Source organism: Castor canadensis, chromosome 2 (assembly GCF_047511655.1).
Source record: "Castor canadensis chromosome 2, mCasCan1.hap1v2, whole genome shotgun sequence".
In the NCBI taxonomy this organism is placed as follows: domain Eukaryota; kingdom Metazoa; phylum Chordata; class Mammalia; order Rodentia; family Castoridae; genus Castor; species Castor canadensis.
In genome coordinates, this window is record NC_133387.1 from 106,331,715 (window position 1) to 106,356,159 (window position 24,445).

The window sequence follows — 24,445 nt, forward strand, 5'->3', positions numbered from 1 at the left end:
CGCTAGTTTTCCCTGTGACATTCATAATTACTGAATACCAATGACATTGGCACTGCTGTGGCTGCAATATTACAAGCCCTGCGAGATCCTTATGAATTTCTTGCTACTTAAAATTTTCCTTTCCAGTGGCCAGACTCTGCCCCAGCTCCTGGCCTTTCTCCCCCTTATTTTAAAAGATTGTTTGGAGATAGGAATTTACTCAGCTGGGCGGGGTGGCGTGTTTTCCCTCTGTCTTCTAGATGTCATTGCCTTACCTGGGAGGAAGTCTTTGAGGTCAAAACCTCACATTGTGCAGAATGAAATCCTATGCCAGTAATTCCAGGGACCCCCCCCTGGACAGCAGATGGATAAACTGGGGCACAGGAGCGTCCATGAAGATGGGGTCTTTAGAAATTTTGCCATAGCTGGCCTCCAACCCAAATCCTTCGCTTGGAGTCTGGAATAGCAAGCTTGAGCCAACGCTCCAGCGCAATAAGCTAAAAGTTTTAAACTATTTGTCCCACATTGTGCTGGATTGTGAGAGCAGAATTTAATAAAGAAGCAGGAGTCCACATGTCTACCGCGTGCTATGGACCAATCCTAAAGCAGCTCATGCTCCTCTACTTGCAGTAAGACCTCCAGGGAGATGAAGTGTCCCTTGGCCTTGTGTGAAATTCGCAACGCCTTGTGGGAAATGTAGTCTCCCCCATTCCAGTCACCAGCACCAACAGCAGTGGTCTTCCGGATTACTTCTGCGCAGGCGCTGCCCTGCTCCTTCTAGTTTCCTCCCGGAAGTTTATTCCCGGAAGTTCCAGACCTGCTGTCTGAGGAAGCTGAGGTGGGGCTTTGAATTCGTCCACTGAATCTCAGAAGGTCTGTATTATGGTGAGAGAGAAACCCACCACGGGGACCCTGGCGTGCAGGAGCGGCGACCCTGAGGAGGTTTAGGCAGAACCGCAGGTGGTCGTCCCCCGGTCTGTGATACAGATGGCGGGCTTAGCCGAGCCGGGCTGGGAGGGAAAGTCGCGGCAGCCATGTGTGTCACTGCTCGGCCGCGCGTCTGCAGTGTGACTGCGGCCAGGAAGGCGCACCTTGGAGCAAAGCCTTTGCTCACTTGGTCCTGTCACATCTAGTGGCGTCCTCGTGGCCAGGCCGCGACAGTGGCACATTGCGGATCGTTACCTTGCGGGTGCGTGGAGGGTCTCCTTGGAACTGTTCCGGGCACAGTGTTCCCAATTCCAGGTGCATTTGTAATGCACGGGCATCAGCAAAAATGCTGAGTTGCAGCATACATGTCTCTATGAAAAGAGGAGGAATTACAGTGGGGCTGTGCTTCTGGAGTCCTGTGGGAAGTAATTAGTTCCTCCTATAACCCAAGTGATTTTATGTTTTCTTTTTTTGGCAGTACTGGGATTTGGACCAGGGCATCGCAAGCTTTGCACACGTGAGCTACACCCGCATCCCTTTTTGCTTGTAGTGAATTTTTCAGACTGGGTCTCTTTACCATAACCTTTTGTTTGTTTATTTCGCGGTGGTGGTAGTTGTACTCAGGGCCTTGAAGGAAGCAGCTTTACCACTGGAGGCACACCCCAGTCCTCAAAGAGTGCTTGCTTTTGCCTCGGGAAATCCTCAGACCCTGATCTTCCTCCTACCTCAACTTCCTGTGTAGCTGGAATTGAGGACATGTGCCCACACATCCAGTCCCCGGGTGCATTTGTTTTTGAATAGTACACGTTAAATTTTGTCATTGTTGTGTTTGGGCTCCAGATGTATTTTTAGCGAAGACATAATGTTTGTTTAAAATATCTTACTCTCTCTCTCTGGCTCCTTCCCTCCCTCCCTCTCTTTTTTCATGTTAGTGTGATTTGAATTTAGTGCCTCGTGTTTGCTGGGTAGTCATTCTTACAACTTTAGGGATCCTGCCAGTCCTTGGTCTGTTATTTTGGAGGTGGGGCCTCAAGACATTTCCCTGGGTGGCCTCGAACTGCGATTATTATTTATTGCTGAGTCAGTTGATTGTGTTAATCAGTCCTATTTTAATTGTAATTTTTCTTTTTGACTGGGAGTGGGGTTTTAATTCAGGGCTTCAAGTTTGCTACTTGAGCCACTCTCTTAACCCCTTTTTTTTTCGATGGGAATTTTTGAGGTAAGGTTTCTGGAACTATTTGCCTAAGGCTGACTGCCAACCGCAGCCCTCCTGTTACCAGAAACATGGTCCTGAAAATTAGCTGGTTCTTAAAAAAATTTTTTTTTTCTTTATTCATGTATTCATATGTGCATACTTTGTTTGGGCCATTTCTAACCCCTGCCCACTGCCCTCTCCCTCTCCCCACATCCACCTTTCTTCCAGGCAGAATCTGTTCTGACCTTTTCTCCAGTTTTGTTGAAGAGTAAACATAAAGAATAATAAGAAAACAGCGTTTTTGCTAGTTGGATAAGGATAGCTATCCACAGCGATTCCTAGCATTGCTTCCATGCCCAAGTGTATTACAGCCTGTTTTGATTCATCTCTCCCAGACCTCTTCCTTTCTTCCTGGTCACCTTTCCATATTTACCTCTTGTCGTTTTAAGGTTACTGTATTAGCTCCTCTGCAATGTGGACACCAAACACATTCTAATTTTGGCTTCCCTACTTTTCCCTATTCCTCCTGTATTTGTTCTTGTCTTAGCATTTGTTTTAGATCTGAAGTCCGCAAATGAGGGAGAACATACAATTTTTGTATTTCTGAGCCTGGTAAGTTCACTTAAGGTTATGTTCTCCAGTTCCATCCATTTAACTGCAAATGACAAGTTTTCATTGTTCTTCATGGCTGTGTAAAATTCCATTTTGTATAAATACCACATTTTCTTAATCCATTCATGAGTTGTGGGGCATCTTGGCTGTTTCCATAAGTTGTTTATTGTGAATAGCGATGCAGTAAACATGGGTGTGTAAGCAATGTAAGTCAAAACTCCCTGTATAGCTATCCTATATAACAAAAACCCTTGGTCCTTCCTATTATTGCTTATGCTCTCTCTGCAACAACATTAGAGATAAGGGCAAAATAGTTTCTGCCTGGAAGTGAGGGGGTAGGGGTGAGAGGGAGGGGTAGGGGGAGGGAAGAGAGGAGAAATGACCCAAACATTGTATGCACATATAAATAAAAGAAAAAAAAATGTTACCACTTGGCGATTTGGGTAAAGGAAAAAATAAAAACAAACATGGGTGTGAAGGTGACTTTGGAGTTACCTGCATTACATTCCTTTGGGTATATCCCTGCGAGTGGGATTGCTGGATCACATGGCAGATCTATGTTTAGTTTTTTAAGAAGTCTCCATATTGTTTTCAGAGTGGTTTTACTAGCTTGCATTCCTACCATCAGTGTATGAGGGTTCATTTTCCCCACATCCTTGCCAGCATTTGTTGTTGTTGGTGTTTTTGATGATAGCTGCTCTAACAAGGGTGAGGTAGAATCTTAGTTTGGTTTTTATTTGCATTTCCTTTATGGCCAGAGATGGTGAGCGTTTTTTCATGTGTTTTCTGGCCATTTGAATTTCTTCTTTTGGGAAAGTTCTGTTTAGTTCAGGTCCCCATTTCTTTATTGGTTTATTGATTTTGGGGGGAGTTTAGCTTTTTGAGTTCCCTGTATATTCTGGTTATCAGTCCTTTGTCTGATGTATAGCTGGCAAATATTTTCTCCCTCTCTGTGGGTGGTCTCTTCAGTTTAGAGACCAATTCTTTTGTTGGGCAGAAGCTTCTTAATTCTATGTAGTCACATTTTTTCCATCCTTTCTCTTAGTTGCTGAGCTGCTGGTGTTCTGTTGAGGAAGTCCTTGCCTATACCAATTGTTTCCAGAGTGTTCTCTCTCTTTCCTGTACTAAGTTCAGAGTTTCAGGTGTGATATTAAGGTCCTTGATTCATTTTGAGTTGATGCTAGTACAGGGCGATAAACATGGATCTAGTTTCAGTTTTCTGCAGGTAGATAACCATTATCCCAGCAACATTTGTTGAAGAGGCTGTCTTTTCTTCATTGTATATGTTTGCCACCCTTGTCAACAATAAGGTGGGCATAGCTGTGTGGATTTGTATCTGGGTCCTCTGTTCTGTTCCACTGGTCTTTGTATCTGTTTTTGTACTACTACCTTGCTGATTTTATTGCTATTGCTTTATAATATAGTTGAAGTCGGGTATTGTGATACCTCCAGCATTGATCTTTTTGCTGAGTATTGCCTTGGCTATTTGTGGTCTCTTGTGTTTCCAAATGAGCTTCACGGTAGATTTTTCAATCTGTGTGATGTATGTCATTGGGATTTTGATGGGAATTGCATTAAACATGTAGATTGCTTTTGGTAGTATTTTTACTGTGTTGATTCTACCAATCCATGAGCATGGGAGATCTTCCCATCTTCTGTAATGTTCCTCGATCTCTTTCTTTAGGGGTTGGTAGCTCTCCTGTAGTGATCATTCACATAATATGTTATATTTTTCCTAGGTATTTGATTTTTTTGAGGCTATTGTGAATGGAATTGTTTCCATTATTCTTTCTCACTTTGTTTTTGGTGTATAGAAAAACTAATGAGTTTGTAAGTTGATTTTGTTTCCTGTCACCTTGCTGAAGCTGTTTATGCTGTCTATGAGTTTTGGGGTAGAGTTTTTTGGTCTTTAAGGTATAGGATCATGTCGTCTGCAAATAGGGATATTTTGATAGTTTCTTTACGTATTTGTATTCTTTTATTTTTTCTTGCCTAATTGTTCTGGATAGGCATTCCAGGAGTATGTTGAATAGGAGTGGGGATAGTGGGCACCCTTTTCTCATTACTGATTTTAGGGGAACTGGTTTCAGTTTTTCTCCAGTAGATATGATGTTGGCTATAAGTTTGGCATATATTGTCTTTACAATGTTGAGGTACATTCCTTCTATTCCTAGTTTTCTTAGAGCTTTTATCATTAAGTTGTGTTGGATCTTGTCAAAGGCTTTTTCTGAATCTATTGGGATGATGAAGTGGTTTTTGTCTTTGCTTCTATTGATGTGGTGTACTACATTTATAGAATTGAACCCCTGTATCCCTGGGATGAACTGACTTGGTTGTGGTGAATGATCTTTTTTTTTTTTTAATAGAGGATTTTTGCATCAGTGTTCATGAAGGCGAATGGCCTGTCGTTCTCCTTTTTGGACGTGTCTTTGGTTTTGGCATGAGTGTAAAACTGGCTTCCTAGAATGAGTTAGGCAGTGTTCCTTTTCTTTCTATTTCATGGAAAATTTTAAGGAGAGTTGGTATTAATTCTTTTTTAAAGGTCTGATAGAATTCAGCAGAGAATCTATCAGGTCCTGTACTTTTCTTTTTTTGCAGACTCTTTACTGCTGCTTCAATTTCATTTTGTGTTATAGATGTATTCAGGTGGTTAATATCCTCTTGGTTCTATTTTGGATGTTCATAAGTATCTAGAAATGTGTCCATTTCTTCAAGAGTTTCAAATTTTTTGGAATATATGTTCTCAAAGTACTTTCTGATGATTCACTGGATTTCTGTGGTGTTTGTTGTCATCTCCCCTTTACATTTCTGATTTTATTGATATGTGATTTTCTCCCCTCATGTTAGTCAGGTTTGCCAGTTTTCTGTCAATCTTGTTTATTTTGTCGGAGAACCAGCTTTTTGGTTTTTTGATTTTTTTTATGTTTTTTTGTTCATATTTCATTATTTTTGACCCTTATTTTTATTATTTCTGTCCTTTTGTGTGTTTTGGGTTTCCTTGTTCTTGTGTTTCTAGGAGTATGAGATGTAGTATTAGGTCATTGATTTGAGATCTTTCTGTCCTTTTAATATATGCTCTTTTGGCTATATACTTTCCTTTTTCGACTGCCTTTGCTGTGTCCCATACGTTCTGGTAGGTTGTTTTTTCAGTTTCATTACATTCCAGGAACCTTTTAGTTTCTTCTTTTATTTCATCAGTGACCCACTGATCATTGAGCAATGTGTTGTTTAGCTTCAGATTATTTGCATGTTTTTTGGTATAATTTTTGTTGTTCAGTTCTAGTTCTAATGCACTGTGATCAGATAGAATGCATGGGATTATTTCTGTTTTCTTATATTTGCTGAGGCTTGCCTTGTGCCCTAAGATTTGGTCAATTTTGGAGAAAGTGCCATGGGCTGCTCTGAGGAATATGGAGATGTTGGATAAATCATTCTGTAGATATCAGCTAGGTCCATTTGATCTATGGTGTGATTTAGTTGCAGAATTTCTTTATTGAATTTTTTTGGAATGACCTATCTTAGTTATGGGGGGTATTGAAGTCACTCTCTACCACTGTGTTGGAGTGTATATGTGCTTTTAGGATCTCCAGAGTATGTTTTATGATATTGGGTGCACTGACATTGGGTGCATATGGGTTGATAGTTGTTATTTCCTCTTGGTGTATTTCTCCTTTAATGACGGATTGTCCTTCTTTATCTCATTTGGTCAATGTAAGTTTAAAGTCTCCTTTGTCCCAGATAAGTATTACTATTACTGCCTGTTTTTGGGGTCCATTGGCTTTGTAAATCTTCTTCCAGCCTTTCACCCTTAGCCAGTGCTTGTTTCTGTCAATGAAATGTGTCTTTTGTAAACAAGAGATTGTTGGATCTTCCTTTTTAATCCAGTTTGCCAAATGGTGCCTTTTGATGGGGGAATTAAGTCTGTTAACATTCATTGTTAATATTGATAAGTATGTTTTGATTTCTGTCATTTAGTTGTTTTTGTTGTTTAAGGGTTTGATTGTGTGCAGCTGAATCTGTGTTACTCTCTAATTCCCTGTCTTTTCTTCTCTTTTGGTTTGGTACTGCTTGTCCTCTCATGGTTTTGTTTGCTTTCATTTTCTTTGGGAAGAATTTTTTGGAGACTCTTTTGTAGTGGTGGCTTGATTGTCGTATATGGTTTTAGTTTCTGCTTATCGTGGAAAGCTTTTATTACTCTGTCTATTTTGAATGATAGTTTTGCTGGGTAGAGTATCCTAGGGTTGAAGTTATTTTCATTCAGTGCCCGGAATAACTCACTACATGCCCTTCTTGCTTTTAAGGTTTTGGTTGAGAAATCTGTGATTTTGATGGGTTTATCTGTGTATGTTAGTTGTTTTTTCTCTGTTTCAGCCTTCAATATTCTTTCTCTATTCTCTGTGCTTTTTGCATTAATGATAATATTTTGTAGGGTAGTTCTATTTTGGTCAAGTCTGTTTGGTGTCCTGGAGGCTTCCTGTACGTGAATGGGCATAATTTTCTCTAGTTTAGGGAAATTTCCTGTTATTATTTTATTGAATATATTACTGTCCCTTCTTTTGGACCTCTTCTGCTTTGTCAATGCCCATGATTCTCAGTTTTGGTCTTTTGATGGAGTCTATGAGTTCTCACATATTCCTTTCACAGGTTTGAGTTGAGTAATAGTTCTTCAGTTTTTCCTTTTATTTCCATTACATCTTCAAGTTCTGAGATTCTGTCTTCTGCTTGTTCTCCTCTGCTGATGTGGCCTTCCACTGTGTTTTGTGTTTCTGTTTCATTCTTTTTTCTGAAATTTTCCATGTCATGGGTAACTTCGTCTTTAATATTGTCTATTTTCATCTTTAATTCATATATCTCTCTATCTATAGTGTTCTTTGTTTCACTTTGGTGTTTGTTTAGGGTCCTGTGAGTTCATTTATTTGTTTCTGTGTTTTTGTGTATTCTGTAGTTTTGGTGTCTTGAAATTTCTTGAGTTCTTCTCGGACAATTTGGTTAATCATGTGTAGTGTCATCTTCATGAAATTCTGTGATTACTTGCAGGATTTCTTCTTTCAGATTGTTCTTGTTGTCATTCTTGGGTTCATTGCTGTCTTTTATCTTTGTTTTGTTGGAGTCCAGAACTGGGTATCTGTTTACTTCAATTCCCTCTGAATCCTGTATTAAATTATTTTGGCCAAGAGACTAGTTTCCATTCCATTTTCTTCTTCCCATCACTCCACTTGGTACTGTGCAAGTGTGTTCTTGATAGGCTAGTTGGTGGTTGCAATCACCTGTTTTCTTTCCCTTGATATAATTTTTGTTTTGTGTCTGTATTGGTTTTTTACCTAAGTGTGTGGGTGCTATTTCTGTCCTTGTTCTGGGTGTAATTTAGTATTGACTAATTCACAGGTTTAATACCCAACCAGTAGTTTATGTGTTGTATATATGATCCCCTGGTGGTAGTATCTGTAAGCAGTGGGAGTTGGGATGGGAGAAATTAATGTTTTTAATGCTAGGTATAAAAATTTGGGTAGTTTGATAGGGTTGCAGTAAAGATGGGAAGTGGGGTGGATGAGTGTGGAAAGCAGTGAGGGGGCTGCTGTATTTGTGGTCCTTGTATGTGTTTGGGTATATTTCTGTTGTTGTAGAAGAGGGTGTTTGTCTTAGGGATTGCAGGGTTTGAGGTTGTGTAAAGTTGGTATAGTAGGTTGTGAGTGGGTGATGAGTTTGAAGGAGGGAGGTGTAGTCTGGTGACATGTTAGGGAAAATGGAAGGGTAGGTGAGGGTTGGTAGAAGAGAGTGGGTGAGGGGGGCAGAATGAGTGCTGGATGGGGGAAGAAGGGAAAAAAATGAAAAAAAATAGGAGTATTAGTAAAAATAGAAAACCTGCAATAATAAAATTTACAACAATACCAAAAAAACCCAAACATGTCAGTGGGGAGAGATGAACAAACAAACGAGAAAGAAAAACAAACAAACAAACAAACAGAAAAACTCCAGGTTCAGGAGCAATAGAATTTCAGTCTTAGTTTAAGTTCTGGTGTTACTCCTCCAGCATCCAGTCCTAACATTGGTATTTAGGCAGAAGTTTTGTTGTAGTATAGCCTGGTGGTTGTATTGTGGGTAGTGTTTTTTCTTCTGTCTTTCAGTGGCAACTGCTTGGTCAGCTCCTCCCTCAGTGAGATGTGGCAGTCTTAAGTTTGTATGCTGTCCTTAGGTTCAGGAAATCAGATCTTTAGTCCTCTGTCTGTCCTCCTTTGGAGATGGCATTTTGCTGTGCTCGTTTACTGGGTATTGGTTTTTTGCCTCACCCATTTCTTTGGTGAAAGGTCAGTGATTCATCAGCGTGTTGTGATTGTTTGCTATATTTCAATTTTGCAGAGCCATTTGACTTTGGGTGTTTCTCACTGGCTCAGGATATGAGCTTTGTGGTCTGCTTCCTGCCCTACTTCAGGCAGTGGCTTATCACCACATCCTGTCGGCCTTCCTGTCTTTCCAGCTGTTTGTTTATTGATAGTTCACACAGAGATTAGCTCTTTGACCCCTTACCTACTCTGGTCTGCTTTCATTGTTCCCACCCCCTCTGCCATGTGCTAGTTTTCACTTCTTTGTTTATTTTATTTTATTTTTTTTTTGCAGGGTGTGGGGAGTCAGTCTGCCCAGGGTTCTATGCTGGTTTATCCCAGGGGTGGCTGGAAGAATACCATGTGATGCTTGGTGCTCACCTGTTTGGTCTGCCGAATGTTTCCCCAGCAGGTTTGGAGCTGGTTTTGGCAGTGGTGTGGGTGGCGGTGGCAGCACCTCATTTGTTTTCTCAGTGTATGAGGCTTGGAGAAACTTCCTATAGGCTAGGGGTTCAGGGTGTTGAGGTTTTGATTCTCCTTGGTGCTTTATTTTCGCCAAGTGTAGCTGCAGCATTTCAGCAAGGTTTTGGTGTCACGGAGCTCACACTTTCTGGTTTTGCAGCCTATTCACAATCTTGGATCCTCCAGTCAATTACCCGGTTCTCCATGCAGCAGAAGAATTCAAGCAAGATGCAAAGCTTCAGTGAATGTAATAAAGTTTTATTAGGAAAGCATTACACTTTCAACAGATAAAAAGGAAGTTTTTCTCTAGAGTGAGAGCAAGGGATTTGGTGGGGGGTGGAGAGAGAGAGAGAGAGGAGAGAGAGAGGTAGAGACATGGAGAGAGGGACAGAGAGAGAGAGGGAGAGAGAGATGAGAGACAGGGAGAGAGAGAGAGAGAGGAAGAGGGAGAGACAGACAATGAGAGGGAGAGAGAAACACACAGATTTCCTGCTCCCTATTCAGGAAATGGGAGCAAAACTCAAATTTCTGGGCCCCATTTTGTAAGTCTTGTACTGGAGAGCTGGGGAAATACCTGTGGTCAAATATAATTGGTCTGGGTGGCTGAGATGTCTGTTAAAACAGGGAGTGGTCAGCCTCCCTTTTCACACCCAATCTCACCCACATCCCACCAAGTCACAAGAGACAGTAGGTGTGCTTTAGAACTTTCCTGTGGTTATTCTCCACCCATCTAAAGATCCTTGCAGCTCCTTAACATCTCCCAGAGGTAAGCAGAAGCAGGTAGCTCCTCTGTATCTCCCTGTTCCTGTAACTTCGCATCTAAAAGGACATGGGAGAGAGCTAGCTGTTCTGGCTCTCGTGGTTCCATGTCAGAGTCTCTCCCTTAAATATTTATTAAAATAATGTATTTCCTTGTCCCCTCTTTTGGCCACCACTTTTGTCTAACTGGTACCTATCACTCCTTATCTCTCCTTAGTAGCTTCGATTCCAGGTGTGAACTGCCAACACCTGGCCCAATGATAAATTTTATGTTTAGTCTCTACCAATTAATGGACATGTGGGTATGTCTTCATTAGGGTCTTTGTTGCCTTTTCTTGGATAGGGGACTATTCTCCTATGGAGAGATGTGTGTGTGTGTGTATTTCCTGCTAATGTGTAGAGTTTTGAGCAGGAGAATCAGGACCAGATAATGTCTGTTGACTCCTAAGTCTGCTGTTCTCTCTCATGGGACATAAAAACTTCACCAAAGGCTAAGACATTACCTGCTTTTATAGATGGTATAGTGAGTTGTTCAGGACCAACCTGGAAATACCACTTCTTATGTTCTACAATGGAAATGGTTATCTGGTGCTAATGTAATTCTTTCTTAATAAGTTTTTCAGGAGTTGTTAAAGCAATGTGGTCCCAGGCAGCTTTTGGAAGGCCATATTTGATTTGTTGACAAAACCTGGAATATCTTGATGATTGAGTTGGCCATAAGTTGTTCAGTGACTCTTTACCTGTCTGTCATCCCACATGCACATGTACGCACTGTTCAAAATCACAATTCCTGGCAGACATTCTGACTGTTCATTTGTGCTGTATCACTGTCATTTGCCAGATTTGAAGCTAGTATTTGCGATGTGCTCCTTGACATTCTTTGTTAGTCCCTGTTACAGCATTTCTCACCATGTCTTCTGTATTCCAGAATTCTTCTGCTTTTTCTGCTCCTTAACAGAACTCAACCAAGTGCTCCATCCTGGGCCCCAGTCTTCTCAGTAGGTGGTTTACACTTCCTTACATACAGTAGCACAGCTGTCCTGCCAGTGATCCAACCCTGAAAAGTTGTGTTTTTTCCAGTACTCCTCCCTTTCTGTCAGGTCTAATCTCATCTGGAATCAACTTGTGCAACTTTTGTTTATTCTTTTCATTTTGTCCTACTGTTTGAATACAGTGCAGGTAGGGATCTGACCATGCTCATGAATAAACATTATAACTGGAGATGTCATTCCTGGCCAAACCTGAAGAATGTGTTTGCACAGAACAGTGCCTCTAAAGAGAACACATGGTGACATCCTCAGCAGTGCCCTAGACAAAAGCATTCAGGAGTTAGTGGTACACACTGGAGAAAAGGTGAATGAAAAAATATGCAAAGAATGATAACCAGTAACATAAATTTTCATAATTTCAAACTTGTTTAAATACATTTGTCAGTGACTCTAATTGTACTTTTTCTTAATATACAGTTTCATGTACTTCCAAAGGATCTGTGATGTGTACAAAGTCCTTTAAAGACTGCATTTAATTTCTCTGATATTTTAGCTAACTATTTGTGAATGAATAACAAAAAATGTATGTTTGTTCCAGGTATGGTTATGTTTCTGGAGTATAACTGTAGTTTATAGGTAGTTAAGAATAAAAAGTGATAGCTTCATTAGCTGAACATTTTAAATCGACAGTTATATTTTGAGACAGAATATAATTGTGAAATGTGTTTTAGTATTCACTTATTTGGATCCTAAAGTTAAATCTAAGTCTCCGAAGTCCATGTTTCAAGATACTTGCTGTGGTCTCTAGTGATGTTTAAGGTGTTACATCTCAAAAACTTACTGATTTAAATGGAACTTCTCTTTACCTGTCACAATTTTGAGGTTCAGGGAACTGGACAGAGCAGTATGGCTTGTGTTGTGTACGTTATGGGTTTCATTGTGTCTCTGGTCTACTTCAGGGAGGTGTGGTCAGCTACAAGATATCACTTGTCCCAACTGGAAGGTCACTAGTGGCACGAAGTTTGTATTCTGGCCACAAATTACTCACATTTCACCAAAGTTCAAAATGTACTTGGCCTCTCTCAGTACAACCAGAGTCTTTTCCTTCCTGTTTTGACACTAGTAGGAAGGTTGATTGAATCAGGTTCTGGTTGTTATGTGGGGCCTGGCAATTAGGTCAGGCTCTTGTCTGGGGTCACGATCAAAGAATTGATCTGAGAGACATGGAAGTGTGGCAAAGCTTCACACATTCCTTAGAGGTGAAAGTGACACCATCAAGGGAGAAACCTGGGCTAGAGCCATGCAGGTCAAGAGTACAGTTGCCTGGTGTCTTGCTGGCTTTTATGTGGTTGGGTGTTTCTACAAGTGGCCTTAAGGCAATTAGCAGGTAACCAGATGTTATATAACTGATTTCTGGTTGCACAAGTTCCTTTCCATAAATCGTTGTATGCAGGAGATGTCAACAATATTCATGAAGCATTTAGTAGGGAAAAACACCTAAAAGTTTACTACAAGTGACAGTGGCTGTCATCTCTCTTGTCACAGTGGCTTGTCACCTCTCTTGTAGCTGGGATCACAGGTGCTACTACCTCACCCAGCTTATTAATTGTGATGTAGTGTGTCTGTTGCCTGGGCTGGGATCAAAGGTCAATGCTCTTCAACTCTGCCTCTTGAGTAGCTGGAATTACAGGTGGGAACTACCAAGTCCTGACAGACTCTTGATTTGGTTTTGTTACTCACATCTACACAGTGATTCAGGGATTTATTCTGGTTTCTTTTGTTATGATTATCTTCAGTAATATTTTCTTTGAGTGTCCTTTTGTGTCCAGTACATATCCCTGTTCAGGGATCTAATAGGATTTGGGGGTATGCCTGGGAATACTCTCATAGGAAAACTGTAGACATGGAACCTCTGGTTCTCTTGTTAGTTCTTATATGTGAGATCCCTTCCACACTCTGGTGCAGAGCATTATTCGAGGGTGTGGGTCTGTAGAGTTTGCTTTAGTGCATGTTTAGAAAAGTTCTTTATCTTTTGAAGAGTGAAGTTGTGTTTTTTCTTTCTTAAAATCTTCATATCAGTTTAATTTTATAATATTTATTCACTTTGGAAATCTTGCAGATTGCGTGTCCATGGTAGAAATGGTACTTTTCATAACATGTTCAAGAATGACTATTCTTTTATCCAAGGTCTCTCCCACCGCCGATAGTTATTCCATTGTTTGCCAAAAATCTGTTTGTCTATTGTTTGTATGCTAACACTCTTTTTTAATTTTTTGTTGGTACTGGGACCAACAACCTCAGGACCTCATTCTTGCCAGGCAGGTGTTCTACCACTTGAGCCATGCCTCCAACTCTGAATCATTTTGTATGTTGATGTAGTTTATATTCTGAGAACATTCTTCTTGGAACATAGATATGAAGTGTTAAACTGTTTCCAGTAGTTGTTTTTGAAATTGAAATGTCTAAAAGAAAAAAGAGAAAAATTTAAGAGGCCCGACCTGGTGACTCAAACCTCTAATCCTAGCTACTCAGGAGGCAGAGATCAGGAAGACTGAGGTTAAAAGCCATCCCAGGGAAATAGTTCAGGAGACCCGATCTCAAAAAAACTCATATAAATGTGCGGGGAGAGCTACACAGGAGTATTCTTGTGTCATTTCCATGTATATGTGTATTATAACCTGAATTGGCTCATCTCCTCTGTTTTTCTTCTTTTTTGATGTTTTAAAGGAAGTTTTTTTTTAATGTCATTATTGAATTTCTTTGTTGTGTTTCTGTTAAGTATGACTAGTTTGGCTCATAGTTCTTTTTATTGTTTCCTCCTTTTACTGGATTTAACGTTTACTTTCCCCCCCGTTTCCAAAGCTTTTAAGTCAAGTTATTGATTCTATATCCTTGTTGTTGTCTGTTATACACATTGCATGCCATCAATTTTCCTCTAAGCACTGTTTTTGGTAGAAAAGCAGTTCTTAGATGAAAAGTATTACACTGAGTCATTGCCTGTAAGAGGAGATGAGAGTCAGAAAAAATGAACAGTAGGGACAACTAGAGGTTTAGCTCAGTGGTAGAGTTTATGCTTAGCATTCATGAGGCCCTGACAACAATACACACACACACGCACACCAACACGCACTCAAACACCAAATGAAAAGGGGTCCATTGGATACTCTACTTAATGTAAGCAAGCCATAGGTGAAGAAAGTTCATCAACTGCAAAATGAGGCTTTTCTTAAAGAAACATAACAACCCGGAGAATGGCAAGAGCCCAGAGAGCACAGTGAAAAGGCATGAGAATATTTCCTGGGACTAGGACTAGGCTATAATCAAAACACTGGCACAGGGGCTGGATAGGAATAAACATTCAGATCAGTGCATGCAGGGTGAGTCCACAGCCCCAAGCCCCCAACAGTTCATGTCATTGTCTTCACTGTGTGTTGGGTGTGTGTGGACAGGGAGATAACAGGCACCATGATGTAGGGGTCCAGGGCATACAGGGTTAAGATGAAGACTGGCAGGGAAAATAAGATTCAAACCTCCTCAGTTAGAAAAATCCCCCTTTCATAGTTAACATAGGAGTTGTTTTGGTCCCCTGCATTCTCCAAAGTGCAGTAATAACAAATGCCAACCACTTCTGAAAGTGGGGCTACACTAATGCAGTGTAGCCCTTCTGTCACCTGTCATAAACTTTTGGTGTTTTTTCCTACTTAAGGCTTCATGAATATTGCTGGCATCTCATGCATAGAATTATAACAGGGAGATTTATGGGAAGGAACATGAGCAAGCAGAAAACAGTTTTATAACATCTGGCTGTCAATGAAATGTGCTGAATGCCCTAACCCCACCTGCAGAGACATCCAGGTTTTTCTCACAAGCCTGACTCAAACCACATAAAGCCAGGGAGACCCCAGCTGTTGTTTTGTTGAACTGTGTCATACTGATCTATGCCTGGTGTATCTGTCCACTTTTGAGAGTGAATTGTTGAAATCTCCAGTTGTGCTTGTCGGTTCATCTTTTTCTTGCACTTCTCAGAATGTTGCTTTCACATGTTTGCAGATCCTGTTGAGAGATGCATACGTGTTCAGAATTGTTGCATGGTGCAGAATTGATGACTGTATTATTACCTAATGCCCCTTTTCCTTTAAGTTTCCAGGCTTGTACTCAACAAATAGCTATTTCCCTAGTCCCAGATTTGTTTTAATTAGTGTTAGCTTCATATATTTTCTCCATTTACTTTGTTAATTAACATTTTATTAGTGTATATTAATTGCACTAATGTGTTTCATTGTGATATTTCCAGACACATACGTGCATGTAATGTAGTTTTTTCAAATTCACCCTGTCTCCATCCATTTACTTTTAATTCATATATGTTTGTATGTATTTATTTTTTTGGTAGTCCTGGGGTTGAACTCAGGGCCTCATGTTTGTTAGTCAGGCACTGTACCTTTGGAGCCACTCTGACAACCCTGTTTTCTGTTGAGTATTTTTGAAATAGGGTCTCCAGAACTGTTTGCCTGGGCTGGCTTCGAACCTTGATTCTCCTTATCTATGCCTCCTGAGTAGCTAGAATTACAGGTGTGAGCCATCATATATGTTTTCATTTAATTGAAATTCTTGTAGCTAATACACATCTGTCCTTGCACGCTGTGTATAGTATATCTATTAGCTTCCTTAGTGCCTTAATCAGAGTTTTGAATTTGCTCTGTGGTAATGCCATGTCTGGTCCTGATGCATCCTCTGCCCCTTAAAATTGTGGTGTTTGCTGTTTTACTATGCCGTGAAGTATTTTCTTCATTGCCTGGCATGTCATGCCAAATAAAAGAAACTGTTGTAAATAATAATTTGGCAATATGGTAAGATATAGGGGAGGATAAGCTGTGTTTTTCTATGATGGCTACTATCAGCTGCAGTGTCCTCTGTCTCCTGTACTCTGGTTTGGATCCAGGAAGAGGTGTTGTTTTTGAGTTTCTTCAGCTCTGGATCGGATTTTGGGATGGAGTGATAGCTTCCTGTGTCTACCTACTTTCTATCATTGTGTCAAAATACCTGAGACAATCAACTTAAAAGGCAGAAAGATTTATATTGTCTGTTGCCATGGGGTTTTCAATGTGTCACACTTGACCTCATTGCCTTTGGGCCTGTGCAAGGCTCAAAAGTACATCATGGCAGAAGCTCATGGCAGAGGAAGCTGCTTACCTCATAGCCAGGATGTAAAAGAGAGACAAGAATTGGCTAGTTATCAATATCTGCTCGAGGGCAGACCTTGCATGACCTCTTAAAGATTCTACCATCTGCCTGTCCCTCTACGGGCTAAGTCCTAGCCTTTCATACCTGGGCCTGTAGGGCATTTCATATCCTAATTAAAGCCCAACTGATAACAGGATTATACTTGTATTTTCATTTATTTATATATTTTTGAGGTGGAATTCTTCTTTAGCTCATACTGGCCTTATTGTCCTTCTGTTGCTTAGACTGGGTTTGAACACTGGATCCTCCATTCTCCACCTAGTGAGTACTTGGGTTCAAGGTGTATACCACCATGTCTGGCCCAGTGTGGTATTTGAAAAACAACCTTCTCAGTGTCTATGTGAACCATTGAAACAATTTTTTTTTGCCATAGAATGTGAATAGATTTAATTATATTAGTGAAGTTCTTTTTTCCATTTTTGATTCTGAGATAGGGTCTCACTGTGTAGCCCAGGCTGGCCTCAAACTCATGATCCTCCTGACTCAGCTCCCTGAGTCTTGGGATTACAGCCATGCACCACCATAAAAGCGTTAGATTTCTTAACCTTGAGCTTTTAAAATTCTTTTGTGACAAACTCTGAATATTCTTTCTTTGTAGTGTATTTCTTGTCCCCATCAGGAAATACTAATTTCTTTATATTCTTTTCTTCTTACTTTCCTTTTTAGAAGTCTACCCATTTCATTCACTGTGATAACTTTAGGCAGGATTAAAATTGTGTTCATTAACAAATTTTCTTGCCTTCAGCTTACATCTCTCTTCTGAACTCTGGAATCATGTATGTAATTGGTAGTTGGCCATCCCATATATGTAGCCGCTGATGTTCTAAATGTGATACATTCAAGTCTGTGTCATTTCTGCCATTGTATTACAAGTATTTATTCATTTTTGGCAGTGATGGGGATTGAACTCAGGGCCATGTACTTGCTAAGCAGGTGCTGTACTATTTGAACCACTCTGCCAGCCCCATTTATTAATGTTGGTATTTTCTTTTCTTTGAAAGGTTTCTTTTATTGTTGTTTTCTTGTGTGTGTGTGTGTGTTGGATATTTTCAAGATAGGGTGTCATGAACTATTGGCCCTGGCTGGCTTTGAACCAGGACCATACTGATCTGTGCTTGCAACATAAGTAGGGTTATATGGGTGAACCAGAGGCACCCAGCCTGATGTTGTATTCTTTCATTTTCCAAAGTTCACGTAACAGTGCCAGTATGTAAGAGGCAGCAATCATGCATTTTATCTAGAAATAAAATGTTTTTATTTTTATTCAGCGAATTCTTAACCAAATTCTGTTCCTGCCCTTTTCTTTTTTCATCTTTTTAAGATTAATTCTCTGTTCTGCGGTCCTACTTCTTTGTGACCTGATGTTTCACTCTGGTTTTTGCTCTTTAACTCTCCCTTAAGCCTTTCCAAATTTTCTCCCAGGGATGACTGTTGAAATGTAGATCTCCTCAGTTTGCTCACCTGACCTCACATTTTACATGTGTTGTTTGGGAAATGGCAGAAATGCCTGGAGTGAATACCAGCATCTTTTGGAGTTAGGAAGGAAATGTTATGATGCCTTTGTACGTACTTTACCTTAGAAGTCTTTGGAAAACAACAAGTACATTAAATTTCTTGTTAGAGATTGTTTATGTATATAGAGTGCATAATGGGTGCCTTCATATTGTGTTCATCTCTCATCATGGTCCAGTTCATTCAGCTCAACACAGTACTCCACGGAGTTCCATTAATGTGGTGAGTGTTGTTTGTGTGGCTGTGAGTGGACTTCTGCTGTTGTCTTGCAGCCATGAGAACATGTTTTTAGCAGTGGAAAGTCTTCTGTGTTTCTCAGTGAAGTGCATATTCATCATGCAAAATAGAATTGTATGTTCTTCCTTGCTTCATTTACATTGAAGGTGTAAATGAATTCATCTATCAGATGGAGGGTTTTTATTTATATTTAATATCTTCATATCAGATCATAAGGTACTTCAATTTTATCCACATTTTTTTAAATGGAGTTGACTACCTATGTAGCCCAGATTGTCCTTGAACTCCCAGTACTCCTGTCTTATTCTCTTCATTGCTGGGATTACAGCCATGTATCACCAGGCCTATTTTTACACATACTTGCATATCTACCAAAATGAGTGTTTTTAGATGTATCACTAAACTTTGTTATAGTACCTTTAGTATTTGGGAAATTATTACAAAGGCAATACATTTCTGTGACTTTCCTTTATCCTATGGAGTATGAAAGAAACTGCATTGTTTAAGAAATGTATATGAGATTCCCCCCTCAACTCCCACCCCCACATACAAAAGCCAGAACTTTCATATCCTAGGGCTGGTGAATTGAGAACAAAGATGGCATTCCAAGAGTTGGTGTCATTTGAGGATGTGGCTTTGGACTTTTCCTGGGAGGAGTGGCGGGACCTGGACGATGCTCAGAGGACCCTGTACAGGGAGGTGATGCTGGAGACCTACAGCAGCCTGGTGTCCCTGGGTGAGTGAAACTGCCCTGTATTACTTAGGAGCAAATGTGGTCTTAGTAAATATATGAAAACTCTGTAGGTGCATAGTTCCATCCCATGAAGAATTCAGTTATTCACCCTCTCTCATGAAAAGTGTAGAGCTCCCCTTCATTGCACAGTTCCAAAGCTGGGGTTTGTCTTGCTGAAAAACCTGATTTATAATGGAGTGCATGAATCAGTTCATGGCATAAGGCATATTTACATATATATGTATATGTATATATATTATCTGGAAATGTCACAATGAAACTCCCTGTATAACCGTTTTGTTTATAACCATAAACAAAAATGTCTTTTTTTAAGAAAATGAAGGTCAAGAAGATAGAACAAGTCCAGGTGTTGGTATGGCATTAGGAACAGGTGAAAGTCTCGGAGATATTATGTATTCACATATGAAAATGGATCAATGAGACCTATTGAAACTTTTCTGACAATGGGTGGAGGGAGGTAAAGGATAATGATGGAGGTGGTGAATCTAACTAAGATATATTATAAGGACTTTGTAAATGTCACTGTGTATCCATGATACAACTATAATATGCTAATATATCCCTTAAAGAATAATGAGAAAGAAATTGAACAAAATTTTAAATGTAGCTCCTCAGTGAGACTCATCCTACTTCAAGTGTTTGGTAAGCAATGTGGCTAGCAGCTCTGTTGATGGCAGCACAGACAGAACATTTCCATCCTTGCAGAAAAGGATGGTGGGGTAAAAATTCTCACTTATTCATTTGTCGATATCCTTCCCTTTGTTTGGATGTACAGGGCAATGCATCACCAAACCTGAGCTGATCTTCAAGCTGGAGCAAGGAGCAGAGCCACAGATGAGTAAAGAACCTCCAAACCTAAGCCCACCAGGTCAGTCACTGCATACTGGCTGGAGGCCATGACAGTGGAGCCAAGCAAATGTTGGCTGTGTTGTGCTGATTTCATCAGGCTATCTTGCAGATTGCAGACCTGAGGACATTGGCCTTCTACCCATCAAACCTGTGCATTACAGATTGCAAGGGGGGCTCTCACACATATATTGTTACCTTTTATCCCAAATCTAAACCCTAATCTTAAGTCTTTTTGTTTGCTTTTTACTTTCTCAGTATTCTCAATTGTCCCATCCTCCATCCTCATGGATTTTTTAAATTACTTAAAATTTTTTTGTGGGGCTGGGGCTTGAATTCATGGCTTTGAGCTTGCAAAGCTGGTGTTGTACCACTTAAGCCATACCTCCAGCCCATTTCGCTGTAGTTATATTGGAGGTGGGGTCCTGTGAACTATTTGTGTAGGACTGCCTTTGAATCAATATCTTCCTAATCTCAAAACCTGCTTTGCTAGAATTATATGTGTTTACATGTGGCACGGTTTTAAATTTTTTTTGACAGACTCCTGGTATGTACTTTGGGTGGCCTTGTTGTCTCGATCTTCCTGCTTCTCCCTCCCCAGTTGTTGTTCTGTCCCCATGCCTAGTTTCTCATGGATTTATATTGTCTGACATTTATTCACAAATTATTTATGCTTCAGCAAATCTATTGGAGCTGATTTAGAAGTCCTGGGAATTTTATAGTTGTACAAATGACAGAAAGTAACAGAATAATGTCTCTTTCATAGAATTTACATTTTGCTGAGAGAAAAATTAATGTATTTGAAATAGTCAAAAAAGAATCATGAGGAATATTTAATCAAAGTGAGAAAAAGAAACATCAGATGTGATCTTATGGGAAGGTTGGTTAGAGAAGATTGTCTTATGTGATGTTTGTTTAAATTTGCTATGCTGTGGAATGAATTCAGGGCCTCTCGTGTGCTGGTCAAGTAGTGTTCCAGTGTACTACATTCATAGCGGGATTATTTTTTACCTTGGGAGAGCTTGAGTTTCACTTTCTGTTTTAAAAATTTTACGCATAATAGGTGAAAATGACAATCTCAGTTGAGGTCTACTTGACTCTTGGAAGCACAGTTTTGGAAATTGGCTTTAAGTTTAATTACTCACTTACTATTATTTATTTCAACTTGCAAACAAATTTACCTAGGGAGTTAGTGATAAATGAGAACAGTCCAGACTTAATGTAGTGAAGCATAGTGGCAGTTAGTTGTACCTCAATTCTATTCTGCAAGTTTCTCATCCTGAAAATGTTTGAACCCTCTAAAGTAGAATAATTCAAAGAAGAGCAGCATGAGACCCCAACATTGTCAGAACAGTAGAGGAAATGAATGGGGAAAAGAAATGGCAGGGGAGAAGCACTCCATGGAGAACCATGACTAGGCTGCTGATAAATATTTTATTGAAATACTATGGCATGGAATAAAAATTAAAGAAGCAAGGAAAAACAGTTCAACATACGAAAATTTGTCAGTGTGATATATTACATTAATTCAGTAGGAAGAAAACGATTTACTTGCCAGCCAACACCTGTTGTGATTTTTATAAAATCTTACACCAGTAGGAGTAGAATCTTTTATGCACATTTCATAGAAATACTTAGATGTTTTTCATGTATGTGGCTATTTTCTTCTTTTCTCATTTTAGTTGTCCAAAGTGTGGATGTCATAATTGAGACCAGTGTGGATCGTCAAGATAGACATTTGTGGCAAAGTGGAATCACTATGAACAACACAGCAACTATGGAGAGGGTTATGTTAGGAGAGGCCTTTCCTTTGAGTTCACACCATATTTCAAATTTGATTGTACAGCTTGCAGGTTCTTTAGTAGTGACGCCTGAGGAGTTGAATGTATGTGAGACCACGCATCTCAATAGTAGGGCAGAGGGGATGCATACAGGTAAGAAACCATGTCAGTGTAATCAGTGCAGAAAGTTCTTAGTCCAGGAATCACAGCTCACCAAGCATGAAATAACTGACACTGGAGAGCAGCCCTGTCAGTGTAATCAGTGTGGAAAATCCTTTGTCTGGAAGTATGGACTCACCCAGCATGAGATGATTCCCACTGGGCAGGAGCCCTATCAGTATATTAGGTGTGGAACATCCTTTCATGAGAAGTCAACCCTCACTATACATGAGATAATGCACACTGGGGAGAAGCCCTATCAGTGTAATCAATGTGGAGAAACCTTTGGTGAGAACTCAGAACTCACCAATCACAAGAGAATTCACACTGGGGAGAAGCCCTATCAATGTAATCAATGTGGAAAATCGTTTGGCTTGAAGTCACACCTCAGCAGGCATGAGAGAATTCACACTGAGGAGAAGCCCTATCAATGTAATCAGTGTGGAAAATCCTTTGGCTTGAAGTCATACCTCAGCATGCATCAGAGAATTCACACTGGGGAGAAGCCCTATCAGTGTAATCAGTGTGGAAAATCCTTTGGCTTGAAGTCACATCTCACCAAACATGAAATAGTTCACAGTAGGGAGAAACCCTATCAGTGTAATCAATGTGGAAAATCGTATGGTCGTAAGGCACACCTCACCTGTCATGAGATCATTCACACTGGGGAGAAGCCATATCAGTGTAATCAATGTGGAAAATCCTTTGGCTTGAAGTCATACCTTGCCAAGCATGAGACAGTTCATTCTGGGAGTAAGCCCTATCATTGTAATCAGTGTGGAAAATCCTTTGTCTGGAAGTCAAGACTCACCGAGCATGAAAGAATTCATTCTGGGGAGAAACCCTATCAGTGTAGTCAGTGTTGTAAAACCTTTGTGTGGAAATCACAACTCATCAAGCATGAGAGAATTCACACTGGGGAGAAGTCCTATCAGTGTAATCAATGTGGAAAATCCTTTGCCTTGGAGTCATACCTCAACCAGCATAAAAAAATTCACTCTGAGGAGAAGACTTATCAGTGTAACCACTGTGGAAAATCCTTTATCTGGAATTCAGACCTCACCATGCATGAGAGAATTCACACTGGAGAGAAGCCCTATCAGTGTAGTCAGTGATGTAAAACCTTGACTGGAAGTCACAACTCACCAAGCATGAGAGAATTCACACTGGGAAGAAGTCCTATCAGTGTAATCAGTGTGGAAAATGTTTTGTCTTGAAGCCATACCTCACCCAGCATAAAAAAATTCACTCTGAGCAGAAGCCTTATGAGTGTAATCAGTGTGGAAAATCCTTTGTCTGGAATTCAGATCTCACCATGCATGAGAATTCACACTGGGGAGAAGCCCTTTCAGCGTAGTGAGTGTTGTAAAACCTTTGGCTGGAAGTCGCAACTCACCAAGCATGAGAGAATTCACACTGGGTAGATGTCCTATCAGCGTAGTTAGGGTGGAAAAACCTTTGGCCAGAAGTCACTCCTCTGCAAGCATGAGACCACTCACAAGAGACTAGCCTTTGAAGGTTGAATTACTTTCTCAGAAATAAAACCTCAGGATACATCAGAGAATTTTCCCGGTAGGAAAATCCTCTATGGCCGAGACTAGCTATGTGTCCTCCTGAAGCCGTTTGTGTTTCTCGTCCTCCTCTTCTGCTGGCCAACCGTTCACAGCTCTGTGTGTAGATTCAAACATAATGATGAACATTACATCCCAGCCTGAAATGTAACAATGACCTTGCTGTCTTCCCCAACTTGGGTTGGGAGCATATGTGCTCTCAGTCACTGTGATTTAAGACAGAAATGAAGAGAACAGATGGCTCAGCATCCTCCATTTGTTACATGTGAGAAATAAATACCTACTCTGTTCAGCCATCTTATGTGTGGTCTGTGCTTTTCAACACCCACAGCCAAAAGCTTACTCACTTTATGAATTTGAGAGGTGTTCGTGAGAGAGTTGTCCAGTTCATGTGTATCACAAAGTTCATTCAGCAGAGCAACCAATGTTGTCATCTTTCATCCCCAAATGAAGTTTTGGGAAATGAAAGAAATGTGGAGTCCAGAAAAAGTGGCTGAAGCCTATAATACAAGTTATTTGGGATATTTAGATTGGAGGATTGTGGTTTGATGCCATACTGGGTAAAGATTTCACAAGACTCCATCTCAACTATTTAGCCAGGTGTCACCACAGCTGTACTCAGCTGTAACCCTAGCTCCTGAGTAGATGGGAATGATTACAGTTCTGAACCACCATGCTGGTCCTGATAAATTCTTAATTTGTTTTGTAACCCACTTGTACACAGGAATTCAGACATTAATTTTTGTGTCTCTTTTTATGATTAACTTGAGTAATATTTTTCTCTTGGAATCCTTTTGTGCTCAGAATATAGTCCATTTCTGTTTGGGGATATAATAAGATGTTGGGGCATTTCTGGGAATTTTCTCAAAATAAAACCACAGCTGTTGCAAAAATGGTTCTGCTGTTGTAAGACAGTGTTTGTTGATGTTCTTGTGGATGGGTATTTTGGTCTCAGATGTTGGGCCTGAGAGCATGTAGTCAGAGAGCTAGCTGTACAGTCTACATGAATGGTGATGTGAAGGCAACTGAAGTAGCTAACCCTGGAGTTGTGTCACATTGCTGCACCTTTGTCAGTCACATTGCTGCACCTTTGTCTTA

At 40.2% G+C, this 24,445-nt stretch overlaps 1 protein-coding gene across 9 annotated transcripts; it reads left to right on the top strand.

The window, feature by feature from the left end:
- The first annotated feature begins 747 nt into the window (after positions 1-747).
- LOC109689118 (uncharacterized) lies at positions 748-23,643 on the top strand. 9 transcript variants are annotated; one of them, XM_074065481.1, is made up of 6 exons: positions 783-852; positions 1,385-1,423; positions 9,329-9,445; positions 18,812-18,972; positions 19,766-19,858; positions 21,519-23,643. In XM_074065481.1, the coding sequence occupies exons 4-6, from the start codon at positions 18,834-18,836 to the stop codon at positions 22,889-22,891; spliced, it is 1,605 nt and encodes a 534-aa protein (XP_073921582.1). In that variant the 5' UTR covers positions 783-852; positions 1,385-1,423; positions 9,329-9,445; positions 18,812-18,833; the 3' UTR covers positions 22,892-23,643. The 9 variants fall into 9 exon arrangements, with proteins under 9 accessions (XP_073921577.1, XP_073921578.1, XP_073921582.1 ...); XM_074065479.1 differs by lacking the exon at positions 9,329-9,445 and adding an exon at positions 2,649-2,713 and having other exon boundaries at positions 784-852; XM_074065480.1 differs by lacking the exon at positions 9,329-9,445 and adding an exon at positions 2,649-2,713 and having other exon boundaries at positions 798-864.
- The last annotated feature ends 802 nt before the right edge of the window (positions 23,644-24,445 follow it).